We start from the raw sequence: 20,646 nt of genomic DNA, 5'->3' as shown, positions 1-20,646 counted from the left end.
CTCTGATCGGGCGGGGAGCTTCGCCAAGCCTCACCCGGGCGCCCGCGGGCAGCGGAGAGAGGCGGGGAGCGGTGGAGGAGGGGCCGGAGGTGCCCGCCGTAGAGCCTGGCCGTAGGGGCGGGGAGTCTCCTCCTCCCGCCGCCAGGCTCCGGCTCCTCGCACGCACCGGAGCGCCCGGCTCCCTCCTCCTGCTCCTTTTCCCTCCTCCCTTCCCCTCCTCCCCCCCTTCCCTCCCCGGGTCGCCGCGGCTCCGGGAGGAGCGGGGGGGGCCCCGCTTCCTTCCCTCTCCCCCTCCTTCTCCCACCCGCGCCGGCGAGGACGGGCAGGTGAGCACCCGGCCGCGGCCCCGTCCCCCCCCCCGCCCCGCGGGAGAGGCGGCCGCGATGGCGGCGGCGGCGGCGCCCGGCTGAGCGCTAGGCCCCGGCCGCCCGCGCCCGCCCTCGGCCTCTCCCCGCGGGGCCGCCCGCTTCGCCCCCACCCCGGGGAGGGGACCTCGGTCCCTTCGCACAAAGTTTCTCGGCAACTTTCTGCCCGCCCCCGGCCTCTCCCCGCGGGGGGCTCGGCCATGGCCGCTCCGGCTCCGGGCGCTGCTGGAACAGCGCAGGAAACGCGTTCCCCCTTTCGGCTCTCGCTCGGCCGTACGTGTGTCGTTATGTGCTGTTTTTTCGTTCGGTTCTCGGCTCTGTATCGCTCCACCTAGCAGCAAGGCGACTGCTTTAAATTTCTGAGTCATTAATTTAAATATGCCATCATAACACTTCGTCAATCCCCCTCGTATTCCTGGCGGTTTATGTGGGGGGGAGGGAAGGAAAGTCCCATTCCTGTAGTGCTACTTTCTTTCTCCGTGTGAAGTTATGTGCAGGAGAACGGCTGGCGCATTATTTTTTTCCCCTCTCTCTTACATGGCATTAAGTACGTGAGTTTATTGCATGTGTTTCAAGATGGGACCTTCCAGACGTCTGATGTGGCACGTATGTGCCACTTTGTATCGGGAATAACTGGGGTGTAAATGTATCTGATCCTCTCAGAGGCTGAGGAGGTTTCTCCAGGCCTACCTGCTGCATTTAAGCCAAGGCAGAGGGTAACATTAGTTACAAACAGATATTTGAATGTACCAAAATGGGCAGGATGGTCCCCAAGTGGTTTAGAACATAGAGCGCGTAGCCAAGGGAAGTGTGTTGTATTTCTCTTCATAGTTCATAGACAACTGAATGAAATTTCAGGCAAGTTTTGCAAGCAAAGTTGACCTTTAGTCAAGGAAACGAGATACAAAAGTTTACTTTGGAGCCTTCTCTTTCATTTTTGAAAGGTATAACTGGGAAGAGGGGTTTACCATTAAGTTGTGTTGTCAGTTACGTTTGCAGTGTGTGAAGTACAACATTGCCATAATTCAGTGTTACTGCGGATTTGATAGAAGAGTAAGAATTGTTCCTTTCCAGCTGACAAAACAGAATACAGAATCATAGGGTTGGAAGGGACCTCTGAAAATCATTGGGCCCAACCCCCTGCTAAAGCAGGTTCCCTACAGTAGGTCAAGCAGGAAAGCCTCACACTCGCGCCTGTTTTTCCTATGCATGTTTGTGAATTTAGCTCTAGGATGTTCCTACTGAACATGCGCATGGATGCTCTGTACAGCCGGGGCTTGAGGGTTAATCTCAGAATAAGGTACCCGTTGTGTGATGAACAGAGGGAGCAGTGCTGAGAGGGTCTGTGCTGGATTTCAGAGGACAAAAAAACACGATACTGAACGTGAGACTGTGGCTATGGTTGGTAGCATTACTTCCCTATGATTATTTTATTCCACGGGTTTTGTTAGCTTTATTTCCTCAGGAAGAGCAGCTCAAGTGCAACCACAACATCTGCGTGCCTGTCGCTCCCTCTTGTATGTAAGTCTTCCAGCTGTCAGCCAATCTCAAACACATTTGGCAGCAGAGGTCTCCCAGGTTGGAATATTTCTATGGAATTCTATTGGAATTAAGGAAGGTAGGTAGGAAAGAGCTCTTAACCCGTACGCCAGAGAGTTCACATAATCATTTCTCTTAAGCTGGAAACCGATGCAGGAAATCAGACTTCCCTGGTTTTGCCTGCTCTCAGGGCTACTTGTGCAGTTATTAAAAACTCTCTAATTTTTGGACCTTGGTATTGCTATTTGGAATGAAAGTGAGCCCCAGATTAGCTTTGATCTGTATTTCATAATATGAAGAGGGTTTTTGATTGATTGATTTGTTTCTAATGTATCCAGGGAACTGTTAGGTAGTAAATGAAACAATGGAATGATATTAGAAGTGTATCGGGATTGCCAGTTTGTTTGAAATAGAGAAATATCATAAAATCATACTTAATCTTTGCTGCTGTGTTCGCTGATAAATGCCTGTTGTCACATGACAGGGATGTGCACATCCGTGTTGGTTCTTGTGGCCAAAGTTTGCTTTAGGAACATGTGAGCTGCACAGTTTTACTTTCCTGTGTGCTCCGCCCATGGACAAAAGCGATATGTTTTCAGCAGATAATTCCTCATGTTCAGGCCTTTAGTTAAAAGAAACACATTCTTTCATCTTTATCTGCTATGCGGATCAAGCTGTTTTCCTTCCTTCTTTGAACACAGTTTGAGTAAGCTACCTTTATGTTAATTTTAAAACTGATGTCAGTATTAGCACAAATAATACTTCCAGAACTTATTGTGCTGTGTCATATTTAACAACCTTCTGTGAACGGGACACCTTCCATGCATAGTCAGGCTTCTGAGAAGCACTTCTGAAAGGTGTTGTGCTTCTAGCACCGAAGTCCTCTATTAGTTGACAGAATAGACTCAGTGCTGAGAGAGAAATGTGGCTTCTGAAACTAAAAAATAGGGCTTAATTTTTGACCTGGAGGACCAACCTTGGGCTGTGAGAAGATAGCTCATTCTCTGTATTTATTGTGGTTTTGTTCTTAGAATCAGAGAATCATAGAATTACCCAGGTTGGAAAAGACCTCAAAGATCATCAAGTCCAACCGCAGCCTAACCATAGTACCCTAACTCTAACAACCCTCTGCTAAATCATATCCCTGAGCACCACATCCAAACGGCTCTTAAACACATCCAGGGATGGTGATTCAACCACCTCCCTGGGGAGCCTATTCCAGTGTTTTACTACCCTTTCTGTAAATAAATGTTTCCTAATGTCCAGCCTAAACCTACCCTGGCCCAACATACCTGTTCTTGAAGAACAAATAAGGTGCTGTTTTACAGTGGTGGATTTTATGATGTAGCCACCACTTTTTTTAAGAAAATAATACTTTTTGAATACAAACTGCTTTACAGTTACCATATGGCAACTTCTCTCAGTTGCTACGATTCTGGGCTGTGTTCAGAGCAATGATTTAGAGCTGTAGTATTCCAAATCATGTTATCAGTTTCCAGATTTTTGTAGCAAACTGGTCAAGTTGCCTTTGTATGCTGAAGAGAAAAAGTATCACTGAGAAGATGCTGTCATTGAACTGTAGGACAGGTTTAATTTTAGTTTTTAGGAGGTCATTCTTACTGCCTTTTCTACCCAAGGGATCAGGATTTGTTCTTAGAAGCACCAATGCATCAAAGCAGAAATCAGCACCAAGGCAAGTTACAGAAGCGAGAGGGACTGCACCCTTGGGTAAAGTTAACACACGTGGCTGATTGCAAGATTGGAGATAGAAATGATAGTAATGGTAGGGCTAGAGTGAGCAAAAGTTATTGCTTGTGTGTGAGTTTTCTTCTCTCCAGATTTAAGTACACATTCTTTAAATGAGAAGAATAGCTGGAAATAAGAATGAAAATACCAACCATCCCTTTCTGTTGTCACTTCAGGCAGACACCTATGTGATGCACTGGATCTCACTGTTTGAAGGCTGATAAACCAAAGCTGTGCTCAGCTACAACATGTGCCTGAGCTGAGGACTTTCCCCCTTGGCTTTTATCTGAGCCCTGCAGCTAAGCTGGGTGCTGCAGTAGAGATCCTCAATGAGTAGAGGATCAGCTATTTGACCATTAGCACTGAGGCTGGGGTTTTGTTATGATTTTTTCTAGACCCTAGTCTTAGATAATGTTACAGGATATAGCACAAGAGTGCAGAGGAAGTAATGACCGCTAAAACCTCAGACTGACATTATCTCTTTTTTAGCTCCTTGAGTACTCTAGGTTGCTGCATATGGAATTAGATGATGTATTTGGCAGGTCTTGACTCTATTTTGTCTTCTTAGTTTTGTGGGACTAATGCTATTTTAGTAGTATTGTGTAAGATGTAATCGATACTGATACCTATTAGTGTCTCAAATGTTGACGTAAGTCGTGAATTCGGATGGTGCTACTGAACTTGAAATAGGCTGCCGTTCAAATGGGTACTTCAGGAGGAAGTGAAACTTCTGTGGCTTAAGATGCATGTTTCTGTGGTTTTCTTCACACCAGAAGTCTAGAGAAATCTGAAGAAGTTAAAAGACTCTTCAGAAGCTTTGAGCCACTCTGTTCAGATTTTCGATTGAGGTAAACTAGGCTTAGAAAAGTAGATTACTTCATTTGCTTTCATTGACAGTGAAGTTGTTGAGTAAATACACTTGTGTGAGTCAATCTGTGTAGGTCAGGGCCTTTATCGTGTTTCTGGGGAAACTTCCAGAGGTGTTTTGTAGTGTTAATGTGATGTTTAAAGTCAGTCTTTCTATTGGAAGACTTCAGTGAGGTTCATTTCCTTTGTTCGTAAATGCCCAAAGCATCTTCTGATGTTGTAAAAATGAGACAGTGCAAGTGTTTTACTCGTGGTGTGAATGGCAGAGCATGAATACACTCAGGTCTCAGGTATGCTTACCAGGATCGATGGACCCACAGCAAAACAGTGGTAGTAGAAGAGGACATGTTTGTGTTCAGTCGAGCTCTGAATGCTTTCCTTTAGTTCAGTAGACCTTCTGATGCTTCTGCGCTGTGAAGTGCAGTATCAGGAATGAAATACAGACCTGTGCTAAAGGTTTTGATATTTTCCCCCATATCCTTGCAATTGTAGGAAAAGACGGTGTTTATGTGAGGGAATTTAAAGAGTAATTAGAGGGTGTTATGAATCTCTTGTGTATTGCAATTGTGCAGCATTATACTGCTTTGGCAGTCAGCCAGGTGAAGACATAAATTAATACTGAACAATTCTTTGTTAATAAATTATTTTTAAGCATGGTTAGATAACAAAATTAATGTTTATGCTTGAAGATTGACAAAGAAAAAATAAGCCTGAATTATGTGTAGCATTCTCTTGCTTTTCAAGAACATTTTATTGGAAATTAAAATCATGACCTACTCTTGTAGCCACAGAGTAATAATGAATAAGAAGCCTCCCAAGCTCTTGTGTACACATTTCTCTACCTTTCTGTACTCTTCATATTTCTGTTTGCCTTGTGTCGAACCAACCTTGAACCAGGTTCAACAACAATTCTCTTTTGTCAGGAATGTCCAGAAACTAGAAATTCTCTTTTGTCCTCAAAGTCCAGAAACTGGAAGTTGCTGGCAGTGCTTTCTGTGGTGCAGGACTTCTTGATTCTTATGGCCTATATTGTTTCCTGTCTTGGACTCTGGAAGCTGGTGATGGACTTAGGATTATTTGGTTTAGGTGGTCTTTTGGACTGATTCCTAGCAGGTGTTCTTTTAGTAGATGCTATTTACCGATGTGTGCATCAGAATGGAGAAGCATGTAACACTTTCCTTAAAACGAGCTTCACTGTAAAATAAATACAAAATTAATGTATAAGCAATGTTCTGGTATTCAGAATATACATTTGCCTGTTTACTGTTGTTTGGTTAGTGGGTTTTTTTTCCCCACAGATTAGCCAAAAGAAAAGTTAGTTTGAAAAGGCTGTTGTGTGTCAGAAAGGAGATCTGAATATCAAAAAGGTCTGTAGTTTACTATGAAGTATTTTAAATCAGATATGGAATCACAGAATTACTCAGGTTGGAAAAGACCTTGAAGATCATCAAGTCAAACCGCAGACTAACCAGTACCCTAACACTAAAAACCCTCAGCTAAATCATATCCCTGAGCACCACATCCAAACAGCTCTTAAACACAACCAGGGATGGCGATTCAACCACCTCCCTGGGGAGCCTATTCCAAATAGTAATAGTAGTAGTAGATATAATAATATCTTTCAGTTTTCTTGTGTCTCCTTTCTTTACTTTGATTCTAATTACTATTTTTCTGAATGTCTGCAGTTTGTGATTAAAACCTTATCTAAATGCTTAGTCAACAGACAAAAATTACTGTGCTTCAGAACAAAGTTTCTCAAGGTTAGTTTGTGAGAGGCAGAATTAAGGGTCATGTTGTAGGTCTGAAATATGTTCAGGCTGATCTCCAAACTGCTGTTTTATACAACTTAAAAATGAAAAATCTGCACCAAACCTTGTAATAAACTTTGAATTCTAAAATTCCTTAATGACATGGTTTTTATTCACATAAGAACTAAGTAAAGGTGAGAGGGAATGGAAAGAAAGCATATGGTATTGAGTGCTTCATGTCTCTTTTCACTAAATTATTTTTGTCAGAAAAGAGAATGTTTGGGCAAAATGTTTTACTACTTCTGGTTGAATTTTTGTTTGTTTACATGTTTTTACAGTATACAGCATTCATTTTTACTGCTTAGCTCTGATTTCAGTTGAAGTAGCTCATGTTTCTTCATAGCCAAATATAAGCTGCACCTAACCATAACCAACATAAGTCTGCACCTGTAACAAAGCTGAAAGCGTAAGTAACAGTGTAACTTATGTGCCTCTGGGTAGTTTCACTAAACAGAAAGTCTTGCAGTGTTTAAGTGACAAATGAAAATACAGGTTATTTTGTTTCCTAATGCAAATTTAAGTAAGGCTTACGCAACATCCGTGTGATGAAGGCCATTCTTTGAGTGATGACCAACCAAGGTGAGTTCTCCATCACGACTATAAGAAGGCTGTTTTGTACTGCGTAAGAATGGAAAGCTTGGATTTGTTGGTTTTTGTTTTGGTTTGTTTTTACCTTAAATCTTAACAGTGCTTTTCCTCTTTGATGCTCATACTCAGTAAAGCCTACTGAAAGAACAGCTGTTGTGAATCAGACCAGAAGACTAATTAAACCAAAAATATCATCATTGTTATTATTATTGAGAATTTATCTTGACTTGAGAAATAATAATGTCTCAAGTAAAAGTTTAGGAACTTCAATTAAGGGAGGAAATTTCAGAAGGTTCTTTCAACACCAGATGATGGTTCAGATTCTGTTTCAAATACAGAGTATTCAGGTTTTCTTCCAGCAGTGGTATCTTAAAGCACACCAGTGCTTTCTGGTTTCTGAAGTATGTGATGTATGCTTTCCGCTTGTTTGGTTTTTTGTTTCTCTCCATCCCCCCTATACATTCTAGGTAGACTGTGTATTAATGTAATTAGAAAGTCCTGATAGCAAAGAGAGAAAGGGATTTGTCTAGCTGACTTTGATGTTGATTGCTCAAGATTTCTTTAAAAGATTATTGAAGATTATGATGGTGCTGTTCAGATCAGATTATCTGTACCTAACTGAAAAACACGTATTGGACAGAGAAAGAGAAATATTTTACTCTCGTTGTGAACACCCGTATTTAATTCTTTCCTCCTGGTAAAATTAAATACTCTAATTTAGAATGTATGTGGTATAGGGTAAAATACTGTTACTTCTGGGGTAAAAAAAAAAAAAAAAAAAAGTAGATTATAGATGAAGGAAAGAGAAGATTAGGAAAAACCAAGACAATTTCTGAGCTGTTACTGCTTGTCAGTGGAAATTGTCCTGAGTGAAATTGCTTTTTGCAGTGGCCACATTTTTTCAAGCCTGAAATGTAAGTGGGAATTGTAGTAATATTCCAAGGGGTGGGAAAAATAAGGGTATGGATTTTCTTTTTTCGTTCTGAGTTTTTTAAATGAATGAGCAAGGTGCAAGGACACGGTTTTTAACTCCTGAAATAAGGCAAATAAAACACTGACTTGTGTTTAGAGCAATGGAGGCTAAGATGCAATAGTAATATGGTTATGCATGCATTTCTTTTTTAAGTACAGTTCCATACTGTATTTTAAATACAGCTTTGCAGGTTAGAACACTATTCATAAATCATAGTGATTCAGGTTACTCTTATCACTGTATAATTATTCAGCAAGCTATTTTTATATATTATATAATTTGCTAAAGATATCAAGCTCCTTTTTCATTTTAGGAAGTATTTCTTAGCTCATGCTGTAGACACCCGTAGAACTGATTGATTCAGGCTATCATGATACACAAAAAAAGAGAGGAATGGTAGTTTGTAGATGAAAACTTACTTCCTAAGGAATGTGAGACTTGTTATTACAAAGCTTGTACTTTTTGGATTACATTTGTTCTACCTTTGGCGTAAATCTGTTATACTGTCTGAATAGAATCATAGAATTACCCAGGTTGGAAAGGACCTTGAAGTTCATCAAGTCCAACCGCAGCCTAACCATAGTACATAGTACATAGTACTATTTACAACCGATGTCTACCCGGAAAACCATATTGAAACAGGGCACTCTGTAAACTGACTTATGTTAACAAACATGACATCTTGATTGTATGTTGTTGTTTTAAGTAATTACATTAGCTTAGTTTTGGACATCTGCTTCTTAGTTCTTTTCCAAGAGAATGAGGTTGAGTCTTCCTAGTCAGTGAAATATGTAGACTGGAACTACATGCTAGAGTTGATGCTAATCTTGCTCGCTTTTTGCCAGTGGCATGGATTTTGTGTGTGTTGTTTAATGCAATAATAAAGTGTTCTCGTGGCTCCTTTAAGGTATGTATACATTTGTTAAACAATGAAATCCCAATTTACTCACAAGGTAGGTTGTTTGGGTTTGTTTTTTTCCCCAAATATTATGTTCAGAGGCTTGTAAAGGAAGGCCACGCTTCTTTGTCTTCATTCCAGCAAAGTCTACCCTCAAAACAGTGTTTTAAGGAAACAAATTGTGCTTGAAACTCTTGTAAATAACCTGTGTTATATTTTAATGTGCAAGTTATAAGTATGTTAACTTTCAGATAAGGTTGTAGAAGGTGATGGTTGCAAAAAATGCCACGAGAGAGGTAATTTTTCACTATAACACGGCATGTAGCCAGCTAGTATATGACTGAATTGGTCTGTACAGGTCTATTGTACTTTCCTTTTGGTCTTATGTGAATACTCAAAAGTTAACGTTACTGCATTAGATGTTGTATAGTATACACAAGTGACCAAGTAATTTAGTTATCTGAGTCAAATCATTCAGACTCATAATTCAGTAAGACTCATCATTAAGTAAGCTGCCAAAATGTTTGGGCTACTGAGCTAACGACAGCGTGGAGATTTCTAAGGAAACCCTAACTGTACTGATGGAAAGTGGGGAAGGTTCTAAGTGTTCTTGCTGCATGAGTTATTGCAGCTTGGAAACCCTGTGGTTAATCAGTTGCTTCTCTTAATCTAGTGCCTAGACTTGATGGGTTTTCTGTTTTATTTGTTTATTTGTTTTTTTAAATCAGTTCTTGTGAAACTAGAAAGACAAGGCAGGATGCATTAAATGATACAGTTGTACTGTCAGAAATTCAAATGAGACGATTATTTTTTTAAACTTTGCAGTGTTAAGTAACTCTATGTGCTTTAAACTGAAATAGAAATATGACTTTTTTTTCCACTGTTGAATTGTTCATTGAATCATTTGTTGTTTTTTTGTTTTTGTTTTTTCCAGATATTTAGGAAGTAGAAAAATGTGAATCAGCATCTGGGTAGAGAGCTAAGAGATATGGTTTAGGGGTTTCCTGTAGGTATGGTAAAGGAAGGTCGGTTGGACTAGATGATCTTATAGGTCCTTTCCAACCTTGTGATTCGGTGTGTTTTTCATCCATGGATATTTTAGTTCTGCTGTTTTTCCTGAATTTCAGGATTCCTCTTGACTTTGGGGGGAGCTGGATTAGCTTTACATAGAAGGTCCACAGGGATGAGTTCTGGCAACTGTTCTGAGAGTAGACTTTGCTGGAGTATAAAATGAAGACAAAGAAGTGTGGCCGTCCTTTACAAGCAGTGAAATAGGATCTGCTGTCCCATACAGCTAGGCTGATTTAGCAGTTGAATCAAAGAAGCTTTTACCTTTTTCTGGTTAGATAGTAAGGTTGGTACTTTTTCACTACATTGAGTAGTTTAAGATGTCACTTACTTTTGACTTCCAATACTTTACAGCACTAATCCTTCTACCACTTGAAAGCCAGAACCTGTTTATGAACTATTTTGTGTTTATGACATGGGAATCAAGAGGGGAAAACTTGACCACTTCCCAGTCTGTTAGCAAATGTTTAAGCCACTCTTAATTCGTTGACTTGACTTAATTCGTTGACTTCTACAGTACACAGTAGCTTCTTTGGCATCTTTTTGTGTGTGTGTGTGTGCTCTACACAATGGTATCTGCACTGTGTACACAAAGAGGGAAGTATCATCGGTTGAAAATTCAACTCAAGTACAGTGATTACTTATGTAATCCGTGTTACACTTGTTGTAAAATATATCATATGTCAATGTAGTGTATCAAATTTTTCTTTCAATGCTTTTAGTATCTGTTGGGATCATGAATAAATTCAACAGTCTCCAGGACTCTTTTGACCTGAGCACTCCGTGGCTTTCTTGTATTGTATCATTGAAGTTTCACAAAAGGAAGAGTGGTTGGAACATTGTAATCTCCTTAGAATAATTGTAGAATGAGTGCTTAAATGCTTTTCAACATTCTTTTATTAACATTTCACACGCAAAATAAAATCCCCTCAATGGGAAGAATGCAGATCTTACCTATTTAAGCTTCTGCAGCTTTGCAAAAATAAAAATTCCACAAATCCTAACCCCTGTTGCAGTATTTAGCTGGTGTGGAGTTAAGCGATAAACTAAGATTCAGCAGAGTGTTTGAGGTACTAAATATACAAAGCAAAACAGAAAAGGGGCTTTAGGATTAGTCATAGATAGGAAGTTTATTGAACCGCGAACTTCTTCCCGGAAACATCCTGTACTTTTGTTGTCTTCAGCTAGCTTCGTTTATTCACAGTCTTAAACTGCTTTTTTGGTTTTTAGAAACTCTTGCTGCAACTTCTTTGTGACTAAAGCACATTGTCAGTCAGCCCAAACCTCCCCATGCCAGCCAACTGTCCCCTTAATGCAGCAATTCAATGGAATGAATAGGGCTCATACTTTAAGGAGACAATTGGCTACCAGAAAGAGTGCCAAGTTGATTTAACTTTGCACAAGTGTGAAAGAGTTTTTAAATGGATGCTGTCAACTAGTGTTGGCCTAAGGTTTCAGCTGCCTGGAAATTGGTATAATCTTATTGGGAATGTGTCCAAATTTGTTTAAAGTATTTTAGTCAACCAGTTCACTGCAGTGACTATTAATATCCTAGAAACTATTGTTAGGTAATCGTTCTTGGTCTATCAGAAGCATAGTAGACATGCCCTGGCCAAGTGTACAACATGGCTTTTAAAATGGAGTTGTTTTTTTGTTGGTTTTGTTTTGTTTTTTTTTTTTTTTGGCAATACATCACTAAATTGTTGAAAGAAGTCAGGATTCATGTTGTAATCTGCTCTTCTAGTTCAGTGTAATGCCACAGCTTGTGTTTGAAGCACTTAGTCAGTTGTGTAATATGGTATAAAACCACAACTGCAGGCTGCCATTACTGCAGGCATGTCCAACCAGCTGCGGCCCAGCCCTCAGCACCAACTGAACCTTGGTGTGCTGCGAGCTCCTTCCACAGCAGTGGATCACCTCCACTGGCACAGATTTTTATGAGCACAGCGTGCAGACTCTTGTTAATCACTAGTGAAAATGCTAATGGTGGTGACAATGTGGAAGAACAGTGTATTGTGACAGAGAATTTGCTCAATCAAATAGTGTTATCGTGCTCTTTGTATTGATTGTATTTCCCTTGGGAATAAATGGGAGGTATTACTTCTGGAACAACCTACGTATGTGCAACCCAAGACGATTCCTCTTCACTCAGTGTGGTCCAGGCAAGTCAAGAAGTTGGACACCTGCACATTACTGCAAGACTTGCAGAGCTGATGTACCAACATCAGCTGATTGTTCCCAACAATCAGTAATGTTTGGGGGGTTGTAGAGAGTATTTTTCTTGCTTCTCTGAGTTCATTCAGCCACTACAGCTGCAACAACGTTACTGCAAATTTAGATCTGTTTGTCAGAGAAAAAGGAAGCCTTGTTTATATCAATGTGTAGCTGGAATAAGTAGTTTGTTTAAGGAGTGACTTGAGATTCTTAGTTGCTTCAAGTACATCCCAGTTATTAGATGTGCAACATGAGTAAGCACCATGCCTTTGCAGCAAAGAAGACTATTCTTGGCTGCATTAGGCAAACGATTGAGTGCAGATTTAGAGAGGTGGTCCTTCCCCTTTTCTCTGTATTCATGAGACCACAGCTGGAGCTGCATGAAAGGCTGAGCAGCACCAGAGGCTTTTAAGGCATAAAATTATAGAATGCCCTGTATCAAAAGGGGTCCACAGGGATTATAGAGTTCAGCCTCTAGCTCCATGCAGGACCATTCAAACCCTATATCTGAGAGCACTGTCTAATGCTCCTTGAACTCCAGCAGCCAGGGACCATGACCACAGCTCTGGGCAGCCTGTTCCATGCTCACTGTCCTCTAGTTAAAAACCTCTTCCTAACACACAATGTGACCCTCCCCTGGTGCAGCTTCATGGTGTTCCCTGTGGTCCTGTCACTATCACCAGAGAGCAGAACTCAGTGCTGCCCCTCTGCTCCCTATGAACCCCCACTTCCCCCCCAGCCTCCTTTACTCTGGGCTGAGCAAACCCTGGGACTTCAGCCACACTGTGCATGCTCTGTCCTTTTGATCCTTTACTGTCTTTTTAGCTCTCCCTTAAACAGTCTGTTAGTTTTATGTCCTTCTTATATTGTGGCACCCGGACCTTCATGCAGTGATCAAGATGAGGCCGCATAGCACAGAAAACAATGGGGCAACTCCTCCCATCACCTGGTAGCAGTGCTGGACCTGATGAATCTTGGGGTGCAGTTAGACCTTTTGGCTGCCTGAGTACACTACTGACTCAGGTTCAACTTGCTGTCAACCCTAAATCCAAATCTCTTTCTGCTGGGCTGCTGTCCAACCTTCCATCCTCCTGTCAGTCCAGGGTTGCTTTGTGATAGGTATAGAATCTAGCACTTGTTAAGCAGTCCTGCAATTGGTGATGTGCTTTAATGTGTCAAGATCACTCTGCGAGGTCTCCCTACCTTTGAGGGAATCAATAGTCCCTCTCAATTTATTATTGTCTGCAAAATTCCTTCAAGGCTTGCATCCAGGTCACTGATGAAAATGGTAACGAGAACTTGTGGAACTCCACTAGTGACCTGCTGCCAGCCTAACATAACCCCATTTGCCCCGTTTGGTCAACTATGTTGGTAACGTTGTCATTAAAGGAAATTAAGTTCCTTAAAAAGGAGTTTTCCCTCATGAATCCATGTTGGCAGAGGTCAGGGAAATATTTTCATCTTATGTTTGGAAAGATGATATTTCAACATCTGTGATAGGGTCTCTTTTCAAAATGCTTTAAAAACTTGGAATGTGAACAGTGCACTTGTTCCAATTATCTCTTTACCATGGTGAAAAAGGGTTTTGTTTGTCTGTTTTCTTCCATATGCTTGACTAAACATCCTGAATCCATACAGTTCCATTGGTGCTAGAACTGCAAACTTCTGTTCAATAATGAAAAATACAGAGACTGAGGGCAAAGTCAGACTGAAATGGCCGCATGTGGATTTATATGCATCATTGTATTTATCAGTAGAAACATGATCACAATGAAGCTTGCCACAGGCAAACCCGGTGAAGCCTTAGAGCTTGCATCAAGGAAAGGCAACTGATCAGTTCAGTATGATGGGACTCATTTTCAACTCTTTTTGGACTTATGAGTAGAAAATGATGGTCAGTGCTAAGCTGAAGAAAAATTAAGTGAAATTCAACATGAAATTTAGAGGGAAATTTAGACACCTTGTAAAATCAGTGAGGATAAAAATAATTTACTTGTGTATATTAAAAGCTGGCTTGGTATAGTCCTTATCTCATGCCTTGTCTTTGGTTATAGTTTCTTGCAGAAGGTCTCAATTCCAGTCTTCCAGCAAGATGTTAAACTTCCCTTTGAACAGTATCTCATTTACAAATGAATAACTGCATTTTCACTAGCTCATTTGCATTTTCTGTTAATTACAACAACTGTTAAACAGTTGAATAGCTACTACTGCACAGCAGGACATATTTGTGGAACTATAATTTGCAGACTGAGAAGATAAGAGAATCCTTTTGATGCAATTAAATCTTTGTAGTATTACTGTTGAAATAAATCTTTACCACGTACCAGTCTTTTGAAGGATACTGCTTGAACTGGCTAAGGAAAATAAAAGCATTCACATCTGTTTCTAGTGGCTTGCATTTACACTTAGCGCCCTAGAAATCTCTCTTTCAGAACTGCAAACAAACCAGAAACCATTGTGCTGTACACAGGAAGCAACAAAGAATCACACAATCACGGAATCTTAGGAGTTGGAAGGGACCTCTGGGAATCATCTACTCCAACCTGCCTGCAAGAGCAGATTCCCTAGTGTAGATTACACAGGAAAACATCCAGGTGGATCTTGAATGTCTCTGAAGAAGGAGACTCCACAACCTCTCTAGGTAGCCTGTTCCCATGCTTTATTGCCCTCAAAGTAAAGTTTTCTCCCATTCGCATGAAGCATCCTTTGTTCTAGTTTATGGCATTGCCCCTTGTTCCAAAGGGAGCTGCTGGAAACCACTGGTAAGTGCCTGGCCCCATCCGCTTGACCCCCACCCTTGAGGTATTTGTAAGCATTGCTAACAACCCACCTCAGTCGGGTCTTCTCTCAGCCTTTCTTCATAAGGGAGGTGCTCCATGCTCGTAAACACCTTTGTGGGCCTCCACTGGACTCGTTCAGGAGCTCTCTGTCTTTCTTGAACTAGGGAGCCCAGAACTGAACGCAGCACTCCAGATGTGGCCTCAGCAGGGCAGAGCAGAGGGGGAGGTTCACCTCCCTTGACCTGCTGGCTATGCTCTAGTCTATTTACCCCAGGATATTGTTGGCCTTCTTGGTCACAAGGGCGCACTGCTGTCTCGTGACCACCCTGACGTCCATCAGCATAGCCAGACCCTACTTGTAGAGCTCCTCTCCAGCACGTCATACCCTAACCTGTGTTAGGTATAATCTAGTTAAGATACAAATTCCTTTATGCATGATCTGTTCTGTCTTAATCTGTATTTAACACTGATTTTTTTGTTTGGTTAGTTTAAACAGGCTTCAGGAGAAATGTGAGGAACTAAGAATTGCGAAGGTTGAAACCTGTGCCAAGAAAATCAGTAGAAATAATAGTGAAGATAATGTGGATAAACATGATTTATTGAGAAAGAGCAAAGAGCCTGCTATGAAAGGATGTTGCTTTGCTATCTCTTCAGAGTTTTTTGAAGGTGTCAGCAAAAACATGAAGAAGTAAAAACTGACAGTAATAGTTTATTTGGGTTTCCAACAGTTACTTGGCAAGTATCCCCCTCCAGAGAGCTTTGAAGAAACCAGGCAGCCATGGGAAAGGAACTTCATACATTTAAATTAATGACTAAAGTATAAAAAAAATGGCAAGTTGGAGTAAATAGAGAGGAAACACAGAAAACAATTCTCCATGATTATGCTAACAAAGAGTGTTCGCGTTGATAAAGGATATGGAAAAAAGGTGAGCTCACAGTTTATTGATAGGTAGATACAGAGACTGCTGTGTGGTCACTTACTTAGAGAGTAGGGACCACTGTTTGCTTCCTTGTATCCCTGCCTTGACAGACACTCCTGTTAGAATTGGAGAGGTATCACTGATGGACTTCGTCCCTTCTGCTTCTTGTCCTCCAGTGATCCCTTCCATCATAGCATACTGTGAGCATAGAGTGCTGAGTGAAATGGGCGGACTGCAAGGACTTAAAAAAGAAAAGAGAAGAAAAAAAGCTAAAACTGAAATCAAACATAAGTTCAGAAAGAACACGGTTGAAGTTTTAATGAAGAGCAAATATGAAACCAATTGGAAGCAATTTCTGTAAGAGGAGCAGCGGGAATTCTTTTGGGTGAAGTGGTGGCTGAAAAATGGTGTGGCAGAATGCTGTAAAATGATCGGTAGCAAAGGAGGCATAATTGGGGAGTGTTTATTCACCATCTTTTTTAATGCACTCACACTAAGAGGTATCTAATGAAACTAGCAGCTGATGAATTGAAAACAGACAAAAGGAGGTGGTTCTCGAAAGAACGTGTAATTAAGCTATAGAATTTCTTGCCTCAGGAATTTCAGGAGGCTAAACAATGAAAATCAGTATCAAGGGAAACTGCCATTTCAAGGAAGGAAAATCATCAAATGCAAATACCTGCTTCTTGTTCAGGAAATCCTACTTCTGAAAACTATTGGAAGCTCAAGGAGTATTGCAGGGAGGTACTATTATGTATTTATTGTGTTTTTACGTGCTTCTCTAGGTATCAGTATTGGTTGCTTTGACTGAGTATTTGAATGGACCTTTTTCTCTTGCTCAGTACAAGCGTTCCTTTGTTGTAAAGCTTGATCATGTAATATTACTTTTAAAAAGAATTCATTTATCATTATTAAATTTCTGTTTACTGAATCCTTTTCTATTAGTAGCACACAAACTTTAGCTCAAAAATGGGGCACTTACCTATTTATGAGGTGTTCTAGGGCCACAGGCTACATGTACTTCGCTTTGTGTCACCTTGTATTTGCTGTCAAAATATTCAATCTCAGGGCAGGGCAGTACTTGTCAGATCAAGGATTAATTTTGTATGACTTTGTCCTGTTACTATTGCATGGAATTTTTTTAGGTCATTTAAGGGATGTTCTTCTAGTCACATCTGTCTTGTATTCCATGCAATAGGGGCCCTTTAGGGAAAGAGGTGTTTTAGGAAAGAGGCATTTCTGAGTGGGTACTGGTAAAACAGATGCATGGCCTGGGCTGTCTGTAGGCTGTCTGTTCCTGCTTTCCTTGCAGACTCCTTTGCAGTGTTTTTGTATTTCTGTTCCTTCCCACAGACATACTCAGCACCCTTGTGCCTCTGTGTTGTATGTGACCAGTTTATTGATGAAAAAATATACTTCTTTGTTTCTGCAGTGGCTAGAGAGAGCTCTCTACTTGTAAATGGAGGAATAATATTAAAACATACTATATGCTGGATAGAAGTACTGTGTTTGAGAAGATTTGTGCTATTTGAAACAAGTGATTGCTATTTAAAATAGCTGTCCTCTTCCTTTTGTTAATGTGGCAGCTGCACAATCTTAATTCGTTCTTTTGGTTTAATAGTGTACCTTGCTACATTAGTGATTTTGAATCTCAGGTCCCTGTTTGACTTAGAAAAAGTCTTGAAATTCAGGCAGACTTTAGATAGTTAATAATCTTCGTAATGCATATTCTTCCAGTTATGTGTATTTTTATGAAGATGCAGTCTTCTGAATAGGTTTCTGTATGTGAATACAGTATCTTCAAATAATTACTATGTATTCAGCAGATGTTTGTACCAGATGTATGGGGGTTTTATTTGAAAGAAATGCTTATTTTTTCTATGAATAGTTCTCGTCCCATTGTGTAAAGAGAAAATAGTAGTGATTTCTAAGGTTTACATATAACTTAAGCTAATGCTAATCCCATGTGCCGATTTAGAGTAGTGCTGCTTCTCACCTTTTTGAAAGGAAAGTTTTCTAGCCTAATTCTTTGATTCAGTAGTAGATGGTACCCATTAAGCATACAATGCAACATGAACTTGTGTGCCCTGGTAGTGCAGTGGTAGGGATGCTGCTCTGCTACACAGGAGGCTCGAATCCCGGGGGTTGGACTCGATGATCTCTAAGGTCCCTTCCAACCCGCACGAGACTATGATACTATGATACTATGACTATGATGATACTATGAACTTCATCATTAGCTGTCAGGTGGCAGTTTGGTTGGTGCATGCCAGCTTTAGCTGCCTGAGTGTGAGCTCCTTCTGTGGGATCTCTTTGGATTGGAGAGAAATAAGATCTGTTGTGCTTTTATTGCAGATTTGAAAGTTGAGGAGCGGGGTATATTCACACAGCTTTGCAGAGTTAGGTACCTACAATTAGGCAATCTGAGCAGTCTTGCTACCAACTGGTTTGGTTGGTTTTCTGAATTATTTTGACCAGCATAATGACAAGAGCAAGGCATAGGAGACAATTTATTTTTAATGCTGAAAACTTTATTAAGTATGGAAAGAAAAGAATCTTTAGATGTCCTTAAGGGAGTTCCTCTTCCGGAGCAGCCCATGTCTCTGTGCTGGTTGCACAGGAAGCCCTTGTACAGGTGTTGTAGCCTGCAGAGTTTCCTTACTGAAAGATAGGCATGAAGATACCTTCCGTAAGTTTTGTTTCTGTTTGTATGAGATTGACACTCAGAAAGGCTTACATCCTTTTAAAGAACTTCTAATGCTTTGCAGTGCTTACTTGCTCTGTCATGCTTGAAAACTCTCAATCCCCTCATGTCTCTTCTTCCCCACCCCATTCTTTTTTCTTATTTATAGATCATGATGCCTTTTGGCAGCTATCTCCTTTTATTTTTATCTCTTTTAGGGAATTCTTTTTATGTCATAATTTGTGGCAACTTTATCTTCTTGATCACAGTGATCAAATCCTACTGCTAGTTGCTATCATTACATCTATGGAGGAGAATTATTACAATCTTGTTACTGTATGCTTCTGCTCTTGTATCCTATTCATTACGCTTATATTCAGCTATATCGAAGGCTGATAGAGTTACGTCAAGGTTGTTTTGTTGTTTTTGTCCTTCCATTAAAGTTACTATTTTTCATTTTCTCTATCAGCCTTAATGTTCTAGAAAAGCAGTTTGGTAGAAGAAGACAACTCAGAATATAATCTCAAGTTACATACACCTAGATACATGTGTATTCCTCAGCTTCCTTTATCTGGATTTTAAAGCAACAGATACAAACACGAGGGAGACAGCTCAGATGAAAACAAATCTGAAAGGTTATAGGGAATAGGGAAGCTGGGAGATATACAGATTTTACGTAGACTCCTTGTGAAATGAGGAGCAACTACTGATATTTCCACCTAATATCGACTGGGACTTCACCTGGAGGAAATATTCGTTCTTCATGCTGGGTCACAACCAGCATTTTGTAGAAACAGGAAGCGCTTCTTGTTCCTTCTTCTTAGACAGTTTCAAGGAAATTATTCCCTTCAGGGTTGTTCTCGTTTGTTTGTTCATTTTGTTATGGAGTGTTTGGGGTTCAGTGCTGTGCTGCATCAATCTTACAGTCTTTGCCACTGATCTATGCCAACCTTCCTCTGGTGGCTGAAGGTTCTACTTCTGCTCAGCTGCAGGGTTATCAATGTTGCTATTATGCTAAGTGAGTAGCAGTGGATTCTGGCACTGTTCACCAAACAACAGAACTTGCTTTTCAGCAGACTCATTTATTGTTCAGACTAGAAGAAGCTGTTAAAAAATATTCAGAATTACTTATTACAGCTAACCTGTGGGATGATAGCATTGCGTTCACTCTGCTTGAGAGATTGCAGAGAAGCCTGGAGCTTATAAAACTGGGTAAGGACTTGAGGCATTTCTGATGTTTAGAAGATTTGAGTATTTGTAAACCACTAGTTTACATCAGTGTAAGTACTGGAACACTGAAATGGGTAGGAAAACCACATAAAAGGACTTAAAATACCATTCTCCCCACCTCGAGGTAAGACATTAAACAAAGTCTCCATCTCTACCTCATGTTTTCTGTGAACATGAAAAGTTATTTTAAATGCTTGTGTTTTTTTTTAACTTGATTTTAATAAACACTCGCTTTTACAGAAATTTTCAGTGGGAGCTTCTCAACTGCTTTGCGGATGCATATTACAGCTCTTTCCAGCATGCCGCTTTTGTATGAAGATTAAGAGTTCTGTCATCACAATCTTTCTACTTTAGGCAGCATTCATTCTTTTCAAATGTTGTTCGTTTCCTTTATTGTTACTCAGAATTTAAACCAAATTTTAGACCAAAATGTAAATAACTGCTGGAAGTTACTAGGAATAGGTTGTTTGGCATGTATACTTGTATTACATATTTGTACTGAATCCTGGTCATTTTCCCCTCACCCATCAATGTTTCCACACATAGCATTTCATTAAAATGAAAGTTGGCCATTCTTCTGGTTATACTCTTTGAGTCAAAAGGGTATTACTAGAAGCTCTATTTACTGGTTAGGAGTGAGAAAAAATTTGCTACCGAATAACAGTTATTATAAGCAGAAGTTAATGTTAACATATACATTGTGTACTTCTAAAAGCAAGTTATGATTGAAAATACCAAATGGTGAAGGCATTTTGGTTGCTTGTTTAGAACAGTGTTAACTATCTGAATCTACTGATAAAAATTCAAGGATATCCTTGTGCTTCAGTGTACCTTATTGTAGGTGAACGGTATTCACCCATGTGAAATACCTTTAAATAAACCTTTTATTTTCCTCTTTTCTTTGTTTGTTGCTTACTAATATTCTTTCTGGTTCCTTTTCTAATGAGAACCCATCTCATTCCAGTTG

The 20,646-nt window shown here is 40.2% G+C and overlaps 1 protein-coding gene across 3 annotated transcripts in view; it reads left to right on the top strand.

The window, feature by feature from the left end:
* Window positions 1-140: 140 nt before the first annotated feature.
* Window positions 141-20,646, top strand: part of YES1 (YES proto-oncogene 1, Src family tyrosine kinase) — a 45,329-nt gene continuing 24,823 nt past the window's right edge. Inside the window, exon 1 of one of the 3 annotated variants that reach the window (XM_015855336.3) lies at window positions 141-326. Coding sequence is in view for 1 of the 3 variants with exons in the window: in XM_085539624.1 (XP_085395750.1) it covers window positions 566-638 (73 nt within the window). In the remaining 2 variants the exon portion in view is untranslated. Of the gene's footprint in view, window positions 327-390; window positions 639-1,757; window positions 1,984-20,646 lie in introns of those variants that run through there. The other 2 variants (XM_085539624.1, XM_085539622.1) reach the window with 2 other exon arrangements.

Source organism: Coturnix japonica, chromosome 2 (assembly GCF_054131305.1).
Source record: "Coturnix japonica strain WE chromosome 2, WE-NBRP24, whole genome shotgun sequence".
NCBI lineage: Eukaryota > Metazoa > Chordata > Aves > Galliformes > Phasianidae > Coturnix > Coturnix japonica.
This window is presented reverse-complemented; position numbering and strand designations above follow the sequence as displayed.